At 41.6% G+C, this 25,830-nt stretch overlaps 2 protein-coding genes across 2 annotated transcripts; one reads left to right on the forward strand and one right to left on the reverse strand.

Annotated features, from left to right (window-relative positions):
* The first annotated feature begins 898 nt into the window (after positions 1–898).
* On the forward strand, positions 899–21,137 carry sap30l (sap30-like). Its single transcript, XM_084170987.1, has 4 exons — positions 899–1,549; positions 7,756–7,878; positions 8,151–8,249; positions 19,451–21,137. The coding sequence occupies exons 1-4, from the start codon at positions 1,364–1,366 to the stop codon at positions 19,577–19,579; spliced, it is 537 nt and encodes a 178-aa protein (XP_084027113.1). The 5' UTR covers positions 899–1,363; the 3' UTR covers positions 19,580–21,137.
* Positions 21,138–23,832: 2,695 nt separating this feature from the next.
* LOC311136134 (heart- and neural crest derivatives-expressed protein 1-like) lies at positions 23,833–25,593 on the reverse strand. Its single transcript, XM_084170221.1, has 2 exons — positions 24,817–25,593; positions 23,833–24,170 (listed from the first exon to the last, which is right to left on the reverse strand). The coding sequence occupies exons 1-2, from the start codon at positions 25,279–25,281 to the stop codon at positions 24,075–24,077; spliced, it is 561 nt and encodes a 186-aa protein (XP_084026347.1). The 5' UTR covers positions 25,282–25,593; the 3' UTR covers positions 23,833–24,074.
* Between the last annotated feature and the right edge of the window lie 237 nt (positions 25,594–25,830).

The raw sequence follows: 25,830 nt of genomic DNA on the forward strand, positions 1-25,830 counted from the left end.
GTATCTGGTCACCAAAGTTACATGACGACAAAGATTACTACTGTTTTTCTATACTGTAGCAAAGTACTCCTCTGACTGTAGTTACTTTGTGAGGATGACATTGTCTCCTAAAAGCACCAATTTAAAGCATTGAATGTAGTTTGGGCCTTGTTCCATTCATAGTTGAGATGTCTAATCACCATTTTAATTTGCAGCAGAATTATAATTGAGTGTCACAGTCTGTAATCCTACATTTTTTAAAATCCACTGTTTATTCATATTTAAAATGAATCTACTAGCTAGTTTAGAAGAAACTGTCAAGGGCAATAAGGCTATTTCATCGAGGCCCGGTATCCCAAAAGCATCTTAATTTAGCCAACATGCTTTTGGGAAACGTCCTGGTTAGGGCAGTGGTAGGCTACATTTACAAGACCAAGGATGAAATTACTTTCTGTATTTTAACAACTTGATAACTCTTGTGTGCATATTCGAAAGGAGACTACACAACGACAGTGTTATTAGACTGAAATAATATCAGACTATCATAGTACAGTATTTGTATTAAGGATCTCCATTAGCAGCTACTCTTCCTGGGGTCCAAACACATTAAGGTACTTACATTACACAGAAAACAAAATATAAAACTGTACATCATATAACATTATTACGCCACTACATATCTAGTATGGTGATAATGTCCGTATATAACGCACGTCAGTATGAAGATAGCACAGTGGCCGTGTCAGACTCGTCTTTTCATACAAAACAAATACGCATCGTAATCCAGGAAGCAACAACTGAATTTACATACATTTTAACCAACCGAAGAGCAATACAAACATGTTAATCCCGCCTCTATTAGAAAATGACCAATAGTGATCCAGTAAGAAAACTTCCGCTGCAGGAGCAGGACATGTTCATTGTACAAGCTATTCTGAAAGAATACCGCGGCTGTTGAGGTGAAGTCTATGAAATACGTGATGTCTTCAAAGTTGTTTAGTCAGTGAAAGACGATTGAAGTGTTCCGATTTAGTTTGATATATGTGAACTGTTTAGAGCGGCATGTACGAATGATAGAAAAGTAACGGTTGCGCGTTGTCAGTTTAGGAATTTGTTCGTTAGCAGTAACGTTACTTAGCTAGTAAGCCACATTGCGGTCCTGTTTCTTGGCATTCTAGCTTGTATTGTGGGATGGGTACCTAGCTTTACGACGAAACTTAGTAAAGTGTCATTTTATTACCACATTTTTCGCTTTGGTTTAGTAAAAAAATAAAAATAGATAACGACGTTTACGCTTGTCTGTAGTAGAAAGTTGACATTGTGGGACGAGAGAAGAACGTTCTCAGTGGTTTTTACAAGAAGATCCCCAAACCAACTAGTTATCATGAACGGGTTCAGCACAGAAGAAGACAGTCACGATGGACCCCCGGCGCCACCGTTTTATGGCCAGACTTGTTGTTTGATTGAGGACGGTGAGCGCTGCGGACGATCAGCTGGAAACGCTTCCTTCAGCAAGCGGATCCAGAAAAGCATATCGCAAAAAAAACTAAAGCTGGATATCGACAAAAGCGTAAGTGGTTATTGCTAACTAGCTGTACTAACTATGAGACGAGGTAGCTAGTTAGCCCCCTAGACGTTCCCGCTGACAGTTTGCTAGGCAAGAATTTGCTAATCGAGCACGCTTGTTGGCAAATTCAACCTCACTAATCTATTAGTTATTGTTTTACAATTGTTCTGCGCCATAATCATGTATCACGGAACATTGTGGACTTCTGATTGCTTATGGTTTTATTTGGAACAGCAAACAAGGAGGGTTGCTCCCCCACCTCCAATCCGAGCCTTGGCTGTTTCACCGAGAAGGGTCCATCTGCAGACGGCGTTTACTACATGCCGCGCCCACTACGCATCTCTTTCTACATGCTGCGACAACTGTTAGCGAGCCAGGCCACGGGCACAGTGTCCTTCGCCCGAGCCTGAAGAGCACTTCTCTCCCGCAGTTATTTTAACGTTACGGCGAGGGTAACCACCACGCGAGAGTTGGGTTGTCTCTCTAACTAGCTACTTCACTCGCTGTAACGTTAATAGAACTGCGGTAAAACGTTGGTGCATTACCGCCACGTACTGTTCTGGAGTGTGTGTGTCAGAGACAGTGCTTAACAACCCAATGGCAGTGGGCGTGGCTTGTAGTAAGCGACTCATAGGGGGCGCTGCATGTTTATAACCGCAGTGTGCATATAGACAATTTTGGTTTCACCCTGCAGAACTAGTAGTGCACGACTCCAGTATTTTTGGAGTCGAAAAGAGTCGGCTCTTGCTCGACTCCCAAAACACGCTGAACCGGATGCGCACACACATACACAGCACCTCATTATTGCAGACCTACTAGGAAGACTACATTTGCGTTCTAAAGCACTGACATGAACATGATGCTGCCCATTTGCTTAAAAAAGGCCTACATTTTTTGAATATATAAGGGGATATGTGTAGGAATAATATTTCAGTGATTTTTCTGCTGTGTGCAGCCTTGACGGATCCCATGGGATGATGCGGCGCACTCTATGCTGATAAGCCAATTCTTTGCTATGTTATAGCCCTATTCGGACGGGTATTATGAGACGTTGGTTTTGTAATTATCCAAGCATATGCGTTATTCCAGACGATGATTCACACAGGATTAGTTTTTCCAAACGGCCTCTTGTAATTATTATAATTATTATAATGTTTTGATCGACTCATGACGGAAGCCTGTAGGTTTTTATTATAGGCGTGAATATATTTCGACATCATTTCTAGACGAGAATAGGTTACACTGATAACTCGTGCTTGGCTGCCAAATGTATAGGTCTCCCGATAATATAAAAATTGATGAAGTGTGATCATAATCATTATTTTAGCAATCTATCCATGGTTGACGTCCTTCCTAAAAACAATGCCCCACATCCTGCTGATTTGATCTGCTGAACCCTATTTGCACTTGACTGTGTTTATGGATGAGAAAGTGAACAAAAAGTTTAGCAGGGATGCTGCTTTGCGATCTATTGCCTAGGACAGGGCTCTCCAACCCTGTTCGTGGAGAGCTACCATCCTGTAGGTTTTCTAATCTTGCGCATCTGATTCAATAATTAGCTGGTTGATAAACGGAATCAGATTAGTTACAACTGGGGTTGGCGTGAAAACCTACTGGAATGTAGCTCTCCAAGATCATGGTTGGAGAGCCCTGACCTAGGACATCAACAGCCAGCCAGGGTTTCATTAAATAAGCTATAGGCAATACTTTTCATTCATTTAGGCCTAATTAAACTGATGCATTTGGTGATGTTCAACTAAAATTCACTGGCACTATGAAGAATAGCTTAGCCATACTCGTTGATAGCCTAATATACTCTACCGGTCAAAAGTTTTAGAACACCTACTCATTCAGGGGTTTTTATTTATTTTTACTATTTTCTACATTGTAGAATAATAGTAAAGACATCAAAACTATGAAATAACATATGCAATCATGTAGTAACCAAAAATGTGTTAAACAAATATGAGATTCTTCAAATAGCCACCCTTTACCTTGATTTCAGTTGATCATCCTTCATGTTTCCACAACTTGTTTGGCGTCCACCTGTGGGAAATTCAATTGATTGGACATGATTTGGAAAGGCACATACCTGTGTATAGAAGGTCCCACAGTTGACAGTGCATGTCAGAGCAAAAACCAAGCCATGAGGTTGAAGGAATTGTCCGTAGAGCTCCGAGGCAGGATTGTGTCGAGGAACAGATCTGGGGAAGGGTACCAAAAAATGTCTGCAGCATTGAAGGTCCCCAAGAACACAGTGGCCTCCATCATTCTTAAATGGAAGAAGTTTGGAACCACCTAGGCTCTTCCTAGAGCTAGCCGCCCGGCCAAACTGAGCAATTGTGTGAGAAGGGCCTTGGTCAGGGAGGTGACCAAGAACCCGATGGTCACTCTGACAGAGCTCCAGAGTTCCTCTGTGGAGATGGGAGAACCTTCCAGATGGACAACCATCTCTGCAGCACTCCACCAATCAGGCCTTTATGGTAGAGTGGCCAGACGGAAGCCACTCCTCAGTTAAAGGCACATGACAGCCTGCTTGGAGTTTGCCAAAAGGCACCTAAAGACTGTCAGACCATGAGAAACAAGATTATTTGGTCTGATAAAACCAAGATTGAACTCTTTGGCCTGAATGCCAAGCGTCACGTCGGGAGGAAACCTGGCACCATCCCTATGGTGGTGGCAGCATCATGCTGTGGGGATTTTTTTCAGAGTCAGGGACTTGAAGACTAGACAGGATCGAGGGAAAGATGAACGGAGCAAAGTACAGAGAGATCCTTGATGAAAACCTGCTCCATAGCACTCAGGACCTCAGACTGGGGCGAAGGTTCACCTTCCAACAGGACAACAACCCTAAGCACACAGCCAAGAAAACGCAGGAGTGGCTTCGGGACAAGTCTCAATGTCCTTGAGTGGCCCAGCCAGAGCCCGGACTTGAACCCGATCGAACATCTCTGGAGAGACCTGAAAATAGCTGTGCAGCGACGCTCCCCATCCAACCTGACAGAGCTTGACAGGATCTGCAGAGAAGAATTGGAGAAACTCCCTAAAAACAGGTGTGCCAAGCTTGTAGCGTCATACGCAAGAAGACTCGAGGCTGTAATCACTGCCAAAGGTGCTTCAACAATGTACTGAGGAAAGGGTCTGAATACTTTTATTTGTAATACATTTACAAAAATTTCTAAAAACCTTTTTTTGCTTTGTCATTATGGGGTATTGTGTGTAGACTGATGAAGGGGAAAAAACAATTTAATCCATTTTAGAATAAGGCTTTAACGTAACAAAATGTGAAAAAAGTAGTGTCGATTATTTTTTTATTTTTTTTGTCAATTAGCAGACGCTCTTATCCAGAGCGACTTACAGTGCATCGATGACAGCAGTTAATTATTGTCGGCTCGTGCTTATATGGTGTGCGTCTTCACGCAATGGCATCAGTTGGAGCATGTTGCTGATGTTTTTTGCTTGAGATGGTAGGGCCTGCTCTCTGTTATTACATTTTGTGCTAATAATCGGCTCGTAGCATTGTCACCAGCTTGTTCTATCCAAACGGTGCCGTCCCTTCCTCTCTCCTGTCTCACCGTTTTAATTTGGTGGTGACGCGGGCACCTGTCAGTGCACACCTTTCTGGCTTTTTTCCGCTTATGCCTCAGATGTGTGGGTTCAGGCTAAGGCTCAGAATCGGAAGAATAATCATCGGTTGTCATTATGATTAATTTCTTCCCCACCATCTGAGTCATTTTCATTCAGATTTTGTAGCAACGGTAATGCAGCATGTGCATCCATTCGTCTTGGTCTTCTTGCCATTTGTAAATTACGCACACACTCACTGTGTACTCCAAGTAGGCCAGAGTAGACTCATAAGGCTGCTTGGATTCGGTGGACTGATAGGGTACATACCATTTTGGTTATAACACCAGTTCTGTTTGTGATATTAAGATTCTAACAACGTATTTTATAGACTTATTTAGGAATAGTCAAGGACTGAGGGGGACTGTAAAAATAAGTAATACAATGTTTTAATTCATGAGCAGCAGTTCTAGTGTGAGTTTTATAGTAAAGACTTGTAATTTAACTGTAAAAATGTATTTCCTTTTTAATGTGGCATGAACACAACCAGTCATGATGTTTTAATCTGATTGTCAAACAAATCACTTCAAAAAGTAGGTTACCTTCCCATGTTCACCCAAATTAATTCCAGCATCCGAACAGTGCACTGTGCACCCGCCAACTTTTCTTCAATTTGCAAGTGGCTAGAACTAGTATCTCACCAGAGAAAACATCAGAGCGCGCAAAACCGCGCTCCTCTGTTTTATTGTATGTAGCCCAGCATCAGATACATGGGCTACACATACTGAGACAGAGGGGCGCTGTTTCGCTCGCTCTGATGATTTATCTGAGATTGATGTGTCTTTCTGTCCGCGTGCATCTCGGTCGAAAAAATTATCAATATTTTATTTGGACAGGCGATAACACTGGCCCTGGTTGAGTGGACGAAAACCTGCTCCTTGTGCAGAGTTTAGGATTCTTCCTGTGGCTCTCCCAACACAACATTACCAGAGCTACTACGCCACACTTGGTTAGGCTTTAGGCTAACTCCAATATCAATTATTCTTCCCTTTGCTCTCCAAAATTATGTTTGTCAAGAACACAAGTTAAATACATACCATCAGACGTCACTTCCTGTTGAATGTGGAATGAGGAAGAGCTCGTATTTGTTGTTTTGAAAAGTTTGTTGTTTTGAAATTGTATTGGGAAGTTCTTAGTAGCTAGCTAACTTTTTAGTTTGGATCCCACGACACAGTTGGCATCAGTTGCTGGGATTGCTAGTCTCTGTCCAGTGATCCTGCCGACCAAGGACAGGTCTGAGGAGCTATTTGGCATTGCAACTAGCCTAGCTGCTAGCTAGCAGCATATCAAGCTAGCAGGGTTTTCTTGAGGGCTTGAACGCAGCCTGCGACGCGGTTAGCCATTGTGGCTGGGACCGCGGATTGTCCCGAGTTTGTGGCTGTCTGTTGTTTTCAATCTTCCCTGTGACCTGCCCTGTCTGGAACTGCGAGGAGTAACAGCGTAACCTACGTTGCTAGCGACCATGACAAAGACCAAAGCCTGCAGGAGTACCATTGTCGAGGACAGTGGTGTGTCTCTGTCACACGTGAAGGATCTTTTAAACGAACAAAAATAGTTCTACAAGCAGTTGTTACAACAACAAGAAAATAGCTTGAGGTGCTTTGTCCAAATACTGGTGGATTCGTCTAATAAAAGAATGAACGCTCAGCTCCCTGCAACCGAGACCAGGTGGGGCGAGGTCATGGATAGCCCCGACTCCCTCCTCTCACTGTGTGATGATGTAGTGTCAGGGGAAGGCGAGTTAGGGGATGACGATGGGATTAATCTCACGGATATCCTCGAGATAGCCCCCCACCTCTTGAGCTGATGACTGTTCCCACGCCCTCTCAGGCCCTCAGGTCTGACTGCCCAAGAGCAGTGAAGCTTCCCCTTGAGCTCCTCCATGCCTGCACGCGAGCCGCGGCCAGACTCTGCATTGAGTGGTCGTCTCCCATAGGGTCTCGGTCCCGTTAAAGGACCTTTACAACGGGAAGAGACTCCCGTCTCATACAGCCCCGGTAAAACAACTGCTCCCTGCGGTACCAGCTTGCCTCAGGGAAGCTAAGAGCTTGTGGGACAAACCCTTCACTAGCAAGATTCTTGCTAGAGGCATCCCCGAGCCTGGACATGCACAATATGGAGGAATCCGGGTGTCGCAACCCTCCCTCGGTGGAGCAGTCACTGGCTGACCACTTCAGGCCCTCACTCCCTAGAAAGACGGAGCGCTTTACTGCCTCCATTTTTCAGAAGATGTACAAGGCCTCTGTATTGTTGGCTTATCAGGCTGAGCTACTGGAGGAGGTGGGGGAAGCAACTGGACTCCCTAGACCCAAATGCGTGGGAGGAGGTCTGTATGATTACAGACCTAAACTTCTGTGCCTCAGGCTAGGCACCTTTGGTTCACACAACCGGGCCACTGCCTGCTCTACCTTCCCATCTTATAGGAGCGAGAGTCTTAGGAGATATCACTTGTTTCCTCCCCGTCATCTACACTGATTTGAAGTGAATATAGCAAGTGACATCAATAAGGGATCATAGCATTCACCTGGTCAGTATATGTCATGGAAAATGTTTTGTACACTCAGTGTATATTCCTCTTATTTTAGGTTCGACACCTCTACATATGCGACTTCCACAAAAACTTCATCCAGAGTGTCCGTAACAAAAGGAAGAGGAAGACAAGTGACGATGGAGGGGAGTCTCCGGATCATGATGTGGAAGTGCCAGAGGTAACAGCCGGGAAAACGAGCCCATTGTCCTCCCTTTAATCATGTCTCTAAAGAATGACACTGCTTCTCCTTGAAGAAAATAATAGCAACTTAAATAGATATGAAAAATAACATAAGATGACATGATGAAAAGGCCTAATAGCATGACAGCTCTATGCATTTTTTGTGTGTGAAATGTAATTGATAGAGAACAGTAAAATGTGCTTAAAGATATGCAATGCTTAATGGATAACACCACTCTTTCCTCACAATGTCTGTTTCTGTGATGTTAGGTGGACCTGTTCCAGCTTCAGGTGAACACGCTGAGACGCTACAAGAGACACTACAAGCTCCAGACCAGACCTGGCTTGAACAAGGCCCAACTGGCTGAGGTAGGCCAACTATTATTTTAGTCATTTAGCATTCGATCTTATCCAGAGCGACTTAGTATGCATTCAACTAAGTTAGGTAGGACAACCACATATCACAGTCACTGCAAGCAACTGTTAGTGAAAGAAGTGCTAGTAAGAAATGCCTTTTGTTAAAAAAAATATTTCTACAAGTGCAAGAAAGACAAGTATGCCTACACAGGGGTTAAAGTTCTCCGTCACTGTGACGGATTTCCATCATATGGATTCTGGACAGGTCATTTTTGAGATCTGCAATAAAAAATATTTGGAGATGATATAGCCTAATACCATGCCATGTCTGTTTTATGAAATATATTCCCAAATAAGTGTATTCTCAAATATTTTATTTTCTGTTACGCTGTGTTCCCAGAACTGACATGATTGATTGTTGCTGACGCTCCGATGTTAAAATGAAGGGAATTAAATAGTATATAATACGCAGCACCGCAGCGCTTAACTCAGCGTTGTGTAGCTGCTGGCAAAGTAATTCAAAGCCTATACTTTATCACTCAGGATGCAACTTTCCAGTGCTACTATTTTTGCCATGTAATGTTATTAAAACAAACTCAGACAACCCCATAGTAGAATAGTTTACCTATTTACCTAGTCAACTTGTGTGTTCTATGCAAGATAAATATTCATTTTGAGGCGCATTCATGTTGCAGGAGCCATATGGGGAGAAACATCTATTCTGACAAGCATTCAATGCACAACAATTGTTAATGCAATCGCGGGAAAACACGTTGGAAAGCACTTTTGGCAAATTTATTTTGAAAGCAATTTTGGCCTTTGTTAAAAAGGGGGGGGGTCCCCCCAGGTTTCCATTGCTACCGTGCTTATTTCTCTACACCTTAAATTGCAGGAGTGGCATCTTTCAACGAATGCAGTTACAACCGGAGTTTCAAAAAATGTTTAGGCGCAGCTGTTTAGCGCTTTAGCGCAACAGTAGCCTAGTGGTTCTGAACTGCCTCAACTCTATACTTCCTCCTGGCGCTGACTGCTCAAGCCATTAATGAACTATTAGATAGCCTTAAAAATTATATATTTTAACACACTGAAAAAAGCGTGGACCAGAATAAGGCTCTCTCCTCACTATATTGTTTCTGCAATGAGGAATTATCATCTTCAGAAAAGATAGTAACAGTATGCAAATCAGGGAGCCAAATTAATGGCTCTTTCACACATTCGATTCCCGACGTTCACCAAAAAGAGCCGTTCGTATAGCGGTTTTCACTACAATCTCAAAGCGCTTTAAGAAAAAGAAGGAAAATGAGCGTGATCATTCTTTTCTTTTTTTAATTGCATGTCTTTTCTTTTTTGAAGTCCTTTGAGATTGTATTTGAACTCACATTTCATGATCTGACATAATGGTAGGCAATGTTTTAGGCTTTAAATTAGAGATGAACTATTTTCATGGTTTTAGGTCAATTTCTAAGCACTACTGAATGAAGAGCCATTAGGGATCCAAATGAACGGCACTTTTAGGTGAACAGATTATCCAGTTTATCGAAAAGACTCGGAATGCCATCACTATGCAACAGAGCTCTTGAAGGGGCAATGGCATCTTAACAACAACAACAACATAATATAGACCAGGGTTTCCCCAACCCTCTCCTTAGTTGACTAATTGACCTGATTCAATTAGTCAACTAATCGTCAAGCCTTTGACTAATGGAAACCGGTGTGCCAGTTTAGGGTTAAAACTAAAATGTGAAACGCCTGGGGGGGCCCGAGGAGAGGGTTGGGAAACCCTGATATAGACCATGCATAGGCTATATGCATGTTCCAATATATGTTACATTTTGACCAATATGTTATTGGGCTCATTTAAAATGTATATTTTAGATGGTGTCAGCATAATTTTATTTTCATTCATTTTGGAGTAGATTGGCCTTTTTTAAAGAGCATCCCCGGGATGACCTCAGACCCCCTAAGCAAGGGAACTGGAAATTGTCTCACTGTTTAATACATGTACAAAATTATCCGCTTTCTCTAAAAGGATGATGGTCATGACTTTCTTACATGAAAGGGGAGGTTAACTTGGCCCTAGACAATCGATCTGAGATCAACTTAAGTTTGTCATGGGATTTATTAATTTTTTAACCCCTGGACCTACAGCAGTAAGATGTTAGTAATATGTCATAGACCGCTAACAGTGTACACAACCGTGGGGCATCTAATCCATCTAAAGACAAGCACCAGGCAAAATATTTCACTTTGATTAATGTATTGTTGTTCTATATGGAGTTTTGGCATTTTGCAATCTAGATGTACTTCATAATACTGGACTATTAAATACAATGGTCCGTTTGGATGCCAAGTCTCCCAGTGGCTATCCAAAACAAACTGCAACTTGCGAAACCAGTTCTGCTTGACATCTTGGCCAAAGGGGAGCTGGCTGGTAGAATAGAAAGCCTAAGTGCCAGACCCACGGCCAGGAGGAATTACTCACGGCCCTCTTTTGCAATCTCATTCCTTGTCCAAATAAGCTTATTCCAACCTAATTATGGCTTGTACTGCTTAGTGTCAATATATCCAAATGACGAACGGTTTATTGTTTATTGCCACAATGATAGTAGGCAGGCTTTAATATTCTTACATTACAGATTTTTACCGCATGCATTTATTTTGTACAGCCGTGCTGTCCTGTTTAGTTAGTTTTATTTATATGCATATGTATGTGTGTGTGTGTGTGTGTGTGTGTGTGTGTGTATGTGTGTATATATATATATATATATATATACACACACACAGTGGGGAGAACAAGTATTTGATACACTGCCGATTTTGCAGGTTTTCCTACTTACAAAGCATGTAGAGGTCTGTAATTTTTATCATAGGTACACTTCAACTGTGAGAGACGGAATCTAAAACAAAAATCCAGAAAATCACATTGTATGATTTTTAAGTAATTAATTTGCATTTTATTGCATGACATAAGTATTTGATACATCAGAAAAGCAGAACTTAATATTTGGTACAGAAACCTTTGTTTGCAATTACAGAGTTCATACGTTTCCTGTAGGTCTTGACCAGGTTTGCACACACTGCAGCAGGGATTTTGGCCCACTCCTCCATACAGACCTTCTCCAGATCCTTCAGGTTTCAGGACTGTCGCTGGGCAATACAGACTTTCAGCTCCCTCCAAAGATTTTCAATTGGGTTCAGGTCTGGAGACTGGCTAGGCCACTCCAGGACCTTGAGATGCTTCTTACGGAGCCACTCCTTAGTTGCCCTGGCTGTGTGTTTCGGGTTGTTGTCATGCTGGAAGACCCAGCCACGACCCATCTTCAATGCTCTTACTGAGGGAAGGAGGTTGTTGGCCAAGATCTTGCGATACATGGCCCCATCCATCCTCCCCTCAATATGGTCCAGTCGTCCTGTCCCCTTTGCAGAAAAGCATCCCCAAAGAATGATGTTTCCAACTCCATGCTTCAGGGTTGGGATGGTGTTCTTGGGGTTGTACTCATCCTTCTTCTTCCTCCAAACACGGCGAGTGGAGTTTAGACCAAAAAGCTCTATTTTTGTCTCATCAGACCACATGACCTTCTCCCATTCCTCCTCTGGATCATCCAGATGGTCATTGGCAAACTTCAGATGGGCCTGGACATGCGCTGGCTTGAGCAAGGGAACCTTGCGTGCGCTGCAGGATTTTAATCCATGACGGCGTAGTGTGTTACTAATGGTTTTCTTTGAGACTGTGGTCCCAGCTCTCTTCAGGTCATTGACCAGGTCCTGCCGTGTAGTTCTGGGCTGATCCCTCACCTTCCTCATGATCATTGATGCCCCACGAGGTGAGATCTTGCATGGAGCCCCAGACCGAGGATGATTGACCGTCATCTTGAACTTCTTCCATTTTCTAATAATTGCGCCAACAGTTGTTGCCTTCTCACCAAGCTGCTTGCCTATTGTCCTGTAGCCCATCCCAGCCTTGTGCAGGTCTACAATTGTATCCCTGATGTCCTTACACAGCTCTCTGGTCTTGGCCATTGTGTAGAGGTTGGAGTCTGTTTGATTGAGTGTGTGGACAGGTGTCTTTTATACAGGTAACGAGTTCAAACAGGTGCAGTTAATACAGGTAATGAGTGGAGAACAGGAGGGCTTCTTAAAGAAAACTAACAGGTCTGTGAGAGCTGGAATTCTTACTGGTTTGTAGGTGATCAAATACTTTTGTCATGCAATAAAATGCAAATTAATTACTTAAAAATCATACAATGTGATTTTCTGGATTTTTGTTTTAGATTCCGTCTCTCACAGTTGAAGTGTACCTATGATAAAAATTACAGACCTCTACATGCTTTGTAAGTAGGAAAACCTGCAAAATCGGCAGTGTATCAAATACTTGTTCTCCCCACTGTATATATATCACACATATACATACATACTACCAGTCAAAAGTTTGGACACACCTACTCATTCAAAGGTTTTTCTTTATTGTTTACTATTTTTTACATTGTAGAATAATAGTGAAGACATCAAAACTATGAAATAACACATATGGAATCATGTAGTAACCAAAAAAGTGTTAAACAGTGTCACCAGCAAAGCACCCCCACACCATAACACTTCCTCTTCCATGCTTTATGGTGGGAAATACACATGCGGAAATCATCCGTTCACCCACACCGCGTCTCACAAAGATACAGCGGTTGGAACCAAAAATCTCCAAATTGGACTCCAGACCAAAGGACACATTTCCACCGGTCTAATGTCCATTGCTCGTGTTTCTTGGCCCAAGCAAGTCTCTTCTTCTTATTGGTGTCCTTTTAGTAGTGGTTTCTTTTCAGCTATTCGACCATGAAGGCCTGATTCACATTGTCTCCTCTGAACAGTTGCTGTTGAGATGTCTGTTACTTGAACTCTGTGAAGCATTTATTTGGGCTGCGATTTTTGAGGCTGGTAACTTTCATGAAACTTATCCTCTGCAGCAGAGGTAACTGTGGGTCTTCCATTCCTGTGGCAGTCCTCCTGACAGCCAGTTTCATCATAGCGTTTGATGGTTTTTGTGACTGCACTTGAAGAAACTTTCAAAGTTCTTGAAATGTTCCATATTGACTGACCTTCATGTCTTAAAGTAATGATGGACTGTCGTTTCTCTTTGCTTATTTGAGCTGTTCTTGCCATAATATGGACTTGGCCTTTTACCAAATAGGGCTATCTTCTGTATAACCCCTACCTTGTCACAACACAACTGATTGGCTCAAACGCATTAAGAGGGAAAGAAATTCCACAAATTAACTATTAACAAGGCACACCTGTTAATTGAAATGCATTCCAGGTGACTACCTCATGAAGCTGGTTGAGAGAATGCCAAGAGAGCGCAAAGCTGTCATCAAGGCAAAGGGTGGGTATTTGAAGAATCTCAATTTTCTTATTTTTTTGTCAGGGACAACGTTGTGGGGAAGTACAGATCAGGGTTGGGTTATAAAAAATATCCCGAAATTTGAACATCCCACAGAGCACCATTTTAAATCCATTATTAAAAATGTTAGACTATGGCACCACAACAAACCTGCCAAGAGAGGGCTGCCCACCAAAACTCATGGACCAGTCAAGGAAGGCATTAATCAGAGGCAACAAAGAGACCAAAGATCATCCTGAAGGAGCTGCAAAGCTCCACAGCGGAGATTGGAGTATCTGTCCATAGGACCACTTTAAGCCGTACACTCCACAGAGCTGGGCTTTACGGAAGAGTGGCAGAAAAAAGCCTTTGCTTAAAGATAAGAATAAGCAAACAGGCATGTGTTCGCCAAAAGGCATGTTGGAGACTCCCCAAACATATGGAAGAAAGTACTCTGGTCAGATGAGACTAAAATTGAGCTTTTTGGCCATCAAGGAAAACGCTATGTCTGGCGCAAACCCAACACCTCATCACCATCCCCACAGTGAAGCATGGTGGTGGCAGCATCATGCTGTGGGGATGTTTTTCATCGGCAGGGACTGGGAAACTCTTATGAATTGAAGGAATGTTGGATGGCGCTAAATACAGGGAAATTCTTGAGGGAAACCTGTTTCAGTCTTCCAGAGATTTGAGACTGGCTAGGCCACTCCAGGACCTTAATGTGCTTCTTGAGCCACTCCTTTGTTGCCTTGGCCGTGTGTTTTGGGTCATTGTCATACTGGAATACCCATCCACGACCCATTTTCAATGCCCTGGCTGAGGGAAGGAGGTTCTCACCCAAGATTTGACGGTACATGGCCCCGTCCATTGTCCCTTTAATGCTGTTAAGTTGTCCTGTCCCCTTAGCAGAAAAACACCCCCAAAGCATAATGTTTCCACCTCCATGTTTGACGGTGGGGATGGTGTTCTTGGGGTCATAGGCAGCATTCCTCCTCCTGCAAACACGGCGAGTTGAGTTGATGCCAAAGAGCTCGATTTTTGGTCTCATCTGACCACAACACTTTCACCCAGTTCTCCTCTGAATCATTCAGATGTTCATTGGCAAACTTCAGACGGCCCTGCATATGTGGTTTCTTGAGCAGGGGGACCGTGCGGGCGCTGCAGGATTTCAGTCCTTCACGGCGTAGTGTGTTACGAATTGTTTTCTTGGTGACTATGGTCCCAGCTGCCTTGAGATCATTGACAAGATCCTCCCGTGTAGTTCTGGGCTGATTCCTCACCGTTCTCATGATCATTGCAACTCCACGAGGTGAGATCTTGCATGGAGCCCCAGGCTGAGGGAGATTGACAGTTATTTTGTGTGTCTTCCATTTGCGAATAATCGCACCAACTGTTGTCACCTTCTCACCAAGCTGCTTGGCGATGGTCTTCTAGCCCATTCCAGCCTTGTGTAGGTCTACAATCTTGTCCCTGACATCCTTGGAGAGCTCTTTGGTCTTGGCCATGGTGGAGAGTTTGGAATCTGATTGATTGATTGCTTCTGTGGACAGGTGTCCTTTATACAGGTAACAAACTGAGATTAGGAGCACTCCCTTTAAGAGTGTGCTCCTAATCTCAGCTCGTTACCTGTATAAAACACACCTGGGAGCCAGAAATCTTTCTGATTGAGAGGGGGTCAAATACATATTTCCCTCATTAAAATACTAATCAATTTATAACATCTATGACATTAGTTTTTCTGGATTGTTTTGTTGTTATTCTGTCTCTCACTGTTGAAATAAAAATTATAGACTGATCATTTCTTTGTCAGTGGGCAAACGTACAAAATCAGCAGGGGATCAAATACTTTTTTATATATATATATATATATATATATATATATATATATAGAACAAAAATATAAACGCGACAATTTCAATGATTTTACTGAGTTACAGTTTATATAAGGAAATCAGTCAATTGAAATGAATTCATTAGGACCTAATCTATGGATTTCACATGACTGGGCAGGGGAGGGCATGGGCCCACCCACTGGTGAGCCAGGCCTAGCCAATTCGTTTTTCCCCACAAAAGGGCTTTATTACAGACAGAAGTGCTCCTCTGTTTCATCAGTTGTCCGGGTGGCTGGTCTCAGACGATCCCTTCAGGTGAAGAAGCCGGTTGTGGAAGTCCTGGGCTGGCGTGGTTACACGTTGTCTGCGGTTGTGAGGCCAGTTCGATATACTGCCAAATTCTCTAATACTACGTTGGATGCGGCTTATGGTAGAGAAACAAACATTCACAGCTCTGGAGGGCATTCCTGCAGTCTGTGGCTTTTATTGTCCCCAGCACAAGGTGCACCTGTGTAATGATCATGCTGTTTAATCAGCTTCTTGATATGCCACACCTGTCAGGTGGCTGGATTATCTTGGCAAAGGAGAAATACTCACTAACAGGGATATAAACAAATTTGTGCACAACATTTGAGAGAAATAAGCTTTTGGTGCATATGGAACATTTCTGGGATATTTTATTTCAGCTCATGAAACATGGGACCAACACATGTTGCGTTTTATATTTTTGGTCAGTAGTTAGTGGCCTATCTAAAGAACTTGGTAAGCTGTCTCAGAAGGACAGCTCTAAAAGAGTAACTTCTGTCTTGGGATTTCATTAGGGCACTTATCCAAAGTCATTTTCCTCTCCTATGAACTCCAGTATCCTCAAAGGGCTCCTAATCCGTGTCCGGATCTTTTATTTCTGAGGCTCCGTATGCTTAAGTGCACAAATTCTCACAATATCTCGCCGGGAATTTGGGACTTCACTAATTTTCTAATGCAGAAACCGGATGAGATAAAGTACATTTGGAAAGTATTCAGAACCCTTGACCTTTTCCACATTTTGTTACGTTACAGCCTTATTCTAAAATGGATTAAATCGTTTTTTTCCCCTCATCAATTTACACACAATACCCCATAATGACTAATTAAAAACCTTTTTTATTTTAGCTAATTTTAATAAATAAATAAAAACTGGAGAGAAAAAAAACATTACTCAGTACTTTGTTGAAGCACCTTTGGCAGCGATTACAGCCTCGAGTCTTGTTGGGTATGATGCAGATCCTCTCGAGCTCTGTGAGGTTGGATGGGGAGCGTCGCTCCACAGCTATTTTAGGGGCCTGTCATGTGCCTTTTACTGAGGAGTGGCTTCCGTCTGGCCACTCTACCGTAAAGGCCTGATTGGTGGAGTGCTGCTGAGATGGTTGTCCTTCTGGGTTCTCCCATCTCCACAGAAGAACTCTGGAGCTCTTTCAGAGTGACCATCGGGTTCTTGGTCACCTCCCTGACCAAGGCCCTTCTTCCCCGATTGCTCAGTTTGGCCAGGCGGCCAGCTCTTGGAGGAGTCTTGGTGGTTCTAAACTGCTTCCATTTAAGAATAATGTAGGCCACTGTGTTCTTGGGGACCTTCAATGCTGCAGACATGTTTTGGTACCCTTCCCCAGATCTGTGCCTCGAAACAATCCTGTCTCGGAGCTCTACGGACAATTCCTTCGACCTCATGGCTTGATTTTGCTCTGACATGCACTGTCAACTGTGCATGTCAGGTGCATGTCACATGCATGCCTGTGCATGTCACACACCTGTGCATAGACAGGTGTGTGCCTTTCCAAAGAATGTCCAATCAATTGAAGTTACCACAGGTGGACTCCAAGTTGTAGAAACATCTCAAGGTTGATCAATGGAAACAGGATGCACCTGAGCTCAATTTCGAGTCTCAGCAAAGGGTCTGAATACTTATGTAAATAAGGTATTTCTGTGTTTTATTTTTAATAAATATGCAAAGAAATCTAAAAACCTGTTTCGTGAAAAAAAATATTTAATCCATTGTAGAATAAGGCTGTAACGTAACAAACTTGACCTATTATGTGCGAGAAATAAATATTCCAAACAGTCTTGGACATTTGTGGGATGCGATAGATCCCAAATTAATACAAACACTAGCATCAAAAAACTTTTTTTTATGCAATGTGGCTGACGCAACAGATCAGAATGTTTAACTTTAAATGTTGATCAACTATTAGGCTATTTCTTCATATTATATGCGCACATGGCAGTAGGCTATAAGCACAAATGTTCCATTAGCGGGAAAACACCGTTATCAAAAATGATCGCAAATGCGATTATGCATGTAATGTTTTTATTATAAAGGTGCATTTTTATGGTGAAAATGATCTTCCCCAAACTTGAAACTCACGCGCTGCTAATGTATGCTAGTTAGGCTCTACACCCCGTGTAAAGCGGATTAATGTGCTTCATTTTAAGAAGTTATTTGGCCACTTTACAAACCTTATCAAAACATATAGGCCTATGGGCTAGGCTACATGAGGTGTGCGACTGAGTCGAAAAAGTCACACAAAAAAAACATAGCATTGTTTCTTGCCTTATGCTGGGCATCATTCACAAGTGATAATATATAATTCACAAGTGATGGGCTAATATTTTAACCCATCAGACTATCTTGATTTAATCTCGTCGTTACATATACTAAATAATATATGTGTGAAATTTGTTTTGATTTAGAATGGACCATTATCATGCACCTGTCTCGAAACAGGGGCAGCGGGAAAAAAGTGTCATCTATGCACTTAAATAGCGAATGGAGGATGCTTTTCCCGTGGTTGATTTTCATGCCAGCCAGATAGGCTATACTCCTGTTGTAAAGATAAGCAATGTGCTTAATATTAGGAAAGTTGAGAAATAAATATAGTAGGCCTAGCCTTTAGAAATCTGATGGGATTCTCCTCTTTTTAATAGAGGCCATCACTCTGTTTTCTCGCGTAATTGCATAGCCTATAGAAATGTTGCGCAACATGAGGTCATGCGCTCTCATGAAGTGTTTTGGTTAGATTTTCGATTACATTTGCATTGATGTCAGAGTGATTAGAGGGACAAATAGAGTGCTGAGTACCAGGCAGTTAGCAAGTTTGGTAGGCTACTAATGACCATCAGCAGCATCAGAGGTTGGAGAAGCCTAATTACCGTGACTAAACAGTCACGTGGGATTTGACTACTTTCATGACTCGTGACCGCTGGTGTGGCGGTAATACGGTCACCGCAACAGCCCTAGGTTTTGAGACTACGTAGAGGATGTTTATATCCCATCACACTTAGTCTTTTGAATAAAATCATCTGGGTTTGGGTTTAGACAGGGTCTCCTGAATTTATACATTTGAGTTCTGATCCTTAACATAATTGTGGTCAATGATTTGGTTGGGAGTTAAAGGAATGCTTTAAACTGCAGGCAGAGACATACAAATGGTATCCACGAGTTCATCTGACTCTGGGGAAGTAGAGAAAGGACTTCATTGACAAAATCCCGAAGTATTCCTTTAACCAGACTGATGATCACACTTGGTCTTTGTTGGTCTTGCCTGCTCCCCCTCTTAGATATAATACTCTATATACCATACCCAGGGGCGCAGCTTTCGTTTTAGAAGTGGGGGGGGGGGCATTATTTTATTAGTTTATTTATCCAGTCGGATAAACACTCCAAACAGCCTACCCGACTGCTCGGAGGTGTCCGCATGGTCCTAAAGCACACCGTTGCCTCTTTTTGTATCACATTCCAATGATGAAACTGTCCCCCCACCGTCCCCAGTGAAAGTTGCGCCCCTGACCATACCACTAATCCTTGCCACAATGTTTTAATTAAAATTGGGGAGAAAACAACTAGATGTTCAATCAATAGACTGATTAAACTGACCTCTTCCTCTCTGTAATGTTTACATACCACTTTGGATAGAACGTAGTTATTCTCTGTGCTAACTAAATTATTTTGGCCTCAATGCAATGTTATTTGTTTTCAGACTGTCAGTCGCCACTTCCGGAATATCCCAGTGAACGAGAAGGAGACTCTCACATACTTTATTTATATGGTGAAGAGCAGCAAAAGCCGACTGGACCAGAAATCGGAGGGCAGCAAACAGCTGGAATAAAGCACCAATAAGTCTTGGACATGAACACGTGTGTTTGATGATAAGGTGTTTCCTGCCAGCCAGCCAAACCGGATTTAAGACTGCTGTCGAGACTCTCCGCAGGGTATTGTAATTCTGTAATGTGAATATGCCGATATGTACAAAATACGCGGTATGAAGATATGAAGATATCAGCAACACGGTAGAATGCAATGTATGAGAACTGCCTTAAAGTTTTTTTTTTTTTTTTTGTATTTTGCATGGACTGTTAACAACTTTAAGAAAGGCTTGTGTCAAACCAGAGAGTGTGCAAACTTAATATTTCAATAAACTGGACAGGATGCAATTTGTGAATGAAAAGATGGTGGATAAGGTTTTGGGAAGTGTTGCACATTTTCTGTCCAATTAGAATACTCGTTATCTCATCCAGTGGTATGACATGCATGGGAAGACTGATGAAGTTGAATGATGTAGCATTTGGCCCTGACCCTTTTTTACATTTTACATTCAGACTTTACCTGCTCTGTCCCAAGTCTTTCTTATACACTGAAACACACACATACTGCAGAGTGAAATGGCGTTTCAGTGAATAACAAGCTCTTTTCAAGTATTGGTGGCGATTTTATGTCTGACTCTTTTCTTTACTAAATGTTCTACCTTTTTTGTGAGAAATGTCAGTACAGTACTTTAGTTCATTCTTGATTGTAAGGTCTCTGTGTGTCTGGTGGAAAGTAACTACTTCAGTCTTTGTGTTTTCATTGTCATTTTCTTGGTTTCAGCTTTTGAGACTAATTTAAAGCATTTAATTGAAGTTTTGTTTATTAGGGGTTTAAAATGTGTTATTATTAATATTATTATTTTAGAAGAAAATTGTTGCTGTACTAACACAGGCACGTAGAAAGCCTCAACTTGAGGGCAATTAACCATATTTGAACCACCTAAATTGTTTTCACAATGCACACAAGCACTGGCTGTACTTTGCCTTAGTGTTCACAATACATTTTGTTCTATTCTTTTGGAGTGTATTTCTGAGGAATCATGTCACCCTCAGCTGTCAAGTCTATTTCCTCTCCTGGCACAGTGTTGAAATTCTGTCTGTCTCGTGGGCACACAACCACACGATAACACTACCGCTTATAGTCGCTGGTGGAAGATGGGAGTCGTAAAAATAACACGTTTTTGCTTTCTCTGTATCACTAATTGGGATTTTCTTGTTCACTTCAACACTGCTGTTTTGTTTGATTGTCAGTGGTCTATTCACAGATGATGCTATGCCTTAGTATTGAGTAGGTTTTCTCTGTCCCAGACCTTATTTAAGTCCTACGGAATAACTTAATGTCTACTGTTTTCCATCTTACACCATCAATTAGCCATGTCAAATGTGTCATTTGCTGAACTATCGATGGCTTTTTTGAGTTTTTGCTTGTAGCTTTGTTAGTGCCATATAGATTTCCCTCTTCTTTTTTTTCCCCTCCTATGTTAGCATATTGGCTGTGTTGCTTAACCCATTTGTTGTAATAGATAAAACACATTTATTTAAATATGGCTGCTTATTGCTTTTAATAAATGTACTGTACATATATAATGGCTTGTCTTTGTTTATTGTGGGGTAGTCACTCCATTTTCTGATTAGTGGGTGGATGGAATTAGTGACTGGACAAAACTTCTCTCCTTTCATGCTTTTTCAACCATAGACAAAGGGATCGCTGAGAGATGTTATGTAGCCCAATCACTAGTGATGCAGAATTACAGTGCACCTATACCTCAGGCGTGCATTATGGTCTCTCTCTCTGTATGTGGCTACTCAGCCCAAACATAACATATGGCACTAAATGGAGGGATATACAAAGAAACTCCCCAAATCATACGAATTGCCCGGAGGCCAGGTTGCTATGTGTTACTAGATCCACCACTAGGTGTCCAGCAGCATTCTGTTGGGGCCCCACATTTACATTTTAGTCATTTAGCAGACGCTCTTATCCAGAGCGACTTACAGTTAGTGCATACATTATCTTTTTAATACTGGCCCCCCATGGGAATCGAACCCACAACCCTGGCGTTGCAAACACCATGCTCTACCAACTGAGCTACATCCCTGCCGGCCATTCCCTCCCCTACCCTGGACGACGCTGGGCCAATTGTGCGCCGCCCCATGGGTCTCCCGGTAATTATTTCTGGTTTAGGTTTCTAAAAACATACATGTAGGCCTACATGTAGGATATATTAATGCAGTTGTATGACTTTGTAAGGACTATTGATCATGTGTAGCCTGCTTACAACCCTTTCTCCCTGCAATAATTTAGTCCACGCATGAGTAGGCCTATGTCCAAAATTGAGGCGCCAATATCAGGAAATTATTATAAGGACACATTGCTCAGGCTGTCTTATGCATTTCCCTACACAGGCTATGGAATACAAGGTTTCCTGCATGCTACTAATTACTATCATAGCCTACCACACCTTTTCATTGAGTTTCTGTATAGGCAAATTTATATAGTTTGCATTGATGTTGGGCGCATAGGTTTGAGAATGACATATGTTTTTCAAAGAAATATTGCCTGAGCATGATTGGTTGATGAGCAATGAACTTGAACTTGCATGCACACAGATGCACACCTTTGCTGGAGGAACCCCTTTCTTGCTAGAACTAGGTTAGACCACATAGGCTATAAGTTATAAAATATGAGAATTGAGATTCTTGCTCATCAGCCTCTTCCTTTTTTATTTAGCCAAATAATTATTTATTCAGGCCAAAAAAATGTGTTTACCTCTGATATGAAACGTGTTTTTCTCATGTATGATTAGGCCTCTGCAAATAGCCTATTCCAAACCAAATATTTGTTCATAGGCTATATACTGTATGTTTGTATCATTTAAATAATATCTCTTAATTCGATTATTATATCCTATAGGATATACTTTGAAATTGATTGATTGATGGGGCGACTTTATCTTGTGGGCTGTTCAATCGAAAGACCGCTCTGTTAGATCAGTCGAAACAGCGTTCATCTGTCCCAGCCCCCAAAAGGAATATAACCGTAAATTGAAAAGTATTTATTTATCTTCTACATTTAGATTTTAGAATGTAATTGCTATAGACATATATATTGATCTATAATTAATTTCTGAATTTGGTAAATATCGTGTAGAGCCAATCAAATGTTTTAGCTCACACCACTGAACCATGAAGGTACGCTACAAGAAAATAGCCTGTAACTGCCATCACAAATGGCATAGGCCTTCCCTTGCCTATATCAATTTTTCCCCAGTCATATGGCTAGAGATATCGAGAGCTTGGGATGATAAGGTTCTATCTTCAAAAAGATGATTCTGAGATAATTGGCTTTAAAGTTCCCGAACCCTCTTTGGTATAAATGGTGTAAGCAATTTTTATCTTGTACTCTTTTGAACTTAACCACATGAATTGGGGTATTTAGAGTAGGCTACTATATGTTAGAACATGGAACAGAACAAGGCTATGTCAGTAACTCAATTTGGACAAAATGCAGATCGAATCTTAGTCCCAAGCTCTCGATATACCAGAGATAGTCCTACCACTGTTTATTTTCCTTTGCACACTGAAGCATGTGTTTTCATATTTTATACTACTGCACCTCAAACCATTAAATTATCTAGTAGGCCTACATCACCATAAAACAAAAGGTTGAATAAATAAAATAATGTGTCCTCAAATAAAGCAAATGAATAATTGCTTAGGGCTATGCATATCAAGATTTGTATAGCCTACCTAATCATTCTGTTGGAGAACTGACTTATTTCATTGCCGTTTTAAAGATTGTGTGATTAAATTAAAGTCATTATGAATATAATTTCACATCGAATTCATACGAAGAAAACAATTTCATCAGAACCAAATATCAGTAGTCTAATAATTGGCCTTTATCGGTAACATTTCGAAGTAATATAAACCTGTGCGTTCCATTGTTTAATATATAATAGGCTATTTGTCCTGAAATGCTAAATGTATTAGTTTTCTATTTCAAACGGACAGTTACATTAATTTGAGGTAGATTCAACATTTTTCTTTACAAGACATACTACGACAGTAGGTCGACTCTACTACAACAAGACCAATGCAAAGCAGGGAAAATAGTGCTGAACACTGTTTTCCCCGCTTTGCATTGGTCTTGTTGTAGTAGAGTCAACTTATTGTCGTGCTCTACCCATAACCGTGAGGCGTAAAGAATAAACACCACAAATATCCCAGTCTCTCCGTTTGTTATTGTGGCCTATCCACAAGAAATAATATTTATTCTAAGCTATATAACTTTCATTTAAATTCTCTAAAAGAAGACAAATGACAAAGAAACGTTTACCAGGCAGTTGTTGAATTATTTGCATAATATTGCATTTTACCAAGTCCACCTTGTTTGAATTTGAACATTGCACGTATATACAGTAGATGTGTATAAGTGGTTGTATTCCTTGCAGCGACGTGATTGAATACGGAGTCTTTGAGTGGGTTGCATGCTGCTGTGCTCAGAGGTCAAAACATTCACTGGTTCAGTTCCAAAGCCCAGACTTGCTGAGGCCAACCTGTCCGTCCTTTGAACTTTTTCTCGTTTCCTAATGACTCTTGCAGGCCATCGTTCTGTGAAATAAAATACAAATGTAGTCAATATTGATATATGCACTATGCAATTGTAATATTGACTGATTTTAAACTCAATGTAAAATTACATGGCCTGAATTAAATAAACACTTAGGCCTATTACATGTGCAAATTAACAACCAGAGGTCGAATCATGTTATATTATTTCTCTTTATAGGCCTTTTCAGGCTTGTTCAATTGAGCTCAAAATATGATTTCTCTGACATGGGATTGTATAGTGACTTTCATTGCTATAAAATGTTAAATGTTTTCGCTTTACAGAGCCAACAAACATACAATTCATTTGAACATTAATTGAATAGGCCTACACAGTAATTACAACATTATGGCCTCAACATTGTTTCAACAGATAAAACCACAATCACGAAGGTGCATATTCCATCATATTCTGCCTAAAATAGGCCTACACTCAATAATTAAGACAATAACTTAGCTTGATGGCAGAACGTAGACTACGTGAGCCTAATTCCAATAAATACTATTTTTACAATGCTGCTATAGTTTGCAGAATATGCATTTAGATTTTTGGGACAGTAAAATATTTATATATTTATATTTATATATATATAGCCTAGGCCTATGCAAAAATAAAAGGCAGCTTATTAAAATAGTTCACATAGCCTACCGTTTCCCGTTTCCGTTTCAAATCTCTATCATATTTCTTGATTTCGGCCTTGAATCCCTCGGTCTCCCCAGTGTCTTTAGCCAGCACGTCCATTAGGTAGGCAATGTAACTTGTTGCTAGTCGTAACGTTTTAATTTTGGACAGTTTCGTGTCTACGGGTACGTTTGGTATACATTCTCTCAGTTCGGCGAACGCGGTGTTGATGCTCTCGGTCCTCCTCCGCTCCTTCTTCGGCCCCGAGGCTCTCCTCTTCCCCATGCATGCCGAGAGAGCATCCAGCTGGCTTTCGTGCGCCGGACCCGGAGCCCCGAACTCCGTGGAGTAAGGCATCTGGAAGTCAGGGGGGACTTCGCCGTTGTTCACCACCCAGCTTTGGAAGTAGGGGTTATCTTGATGACACCTCTGGACGAATGGAAACGTGTCGTGCATCAGATGATGATGCTGGTAGCTCCCAATAAGGTTCATTTTTACAATAAATAAAAATCGCCACCGGTCCTGCAGGAGTCTTGCGGTTGGTAACACTAGTCACTGACCTATGTATGCTATAGTGATCAGGGGAAAGTGACATTCGCGACTGATGCTCCAATCGACATATGAAGCCCTTCACTATAACAAATAGGCTAGAAACACATGACAACCAACACACGTTTTAAACGTTTCTCCTCAAAAAAGTATCAAGTTCGTTGAGAAACCGTCGTTGACATTCTGATACATTTAAAGTGAGGCAGGACTAGTATAATCCAGACAGGTTTTGAAAATCTCGAGTGCCCATATTTTTCGTGGGATTGCTCTCATTTGCGCAATAAATTTGACCCAAATGAAGGTGCGGGGCCACAGGTTTATATGGTTTCGAAAGCGACAGATCGACCAGTCAGCCAATAGGGTGAGAAGGCTACAGGTTTGGTTGGAAGTGTTTGATGCCACGTTCAAACAACTGCGAACTCGGAATTCAGAAATCTCCAACTTCCGACTTCTGTGTGTCCAAGACAACTGGAAACTCGAAAAAAACGAGCT

The sequence above is a fragment of the Coregonus lavaretus genome (assembly GCF_964263955.1).
Source record: "Coregonus lavaretus genome assembly, chromosome: 10".
Lineage (NCBI taxonomy): Eukaryota > Metazoa > Chordata > Actinopteri > Salmoniformes > Salmonidae > Coregonus > Coregonus lavaretus.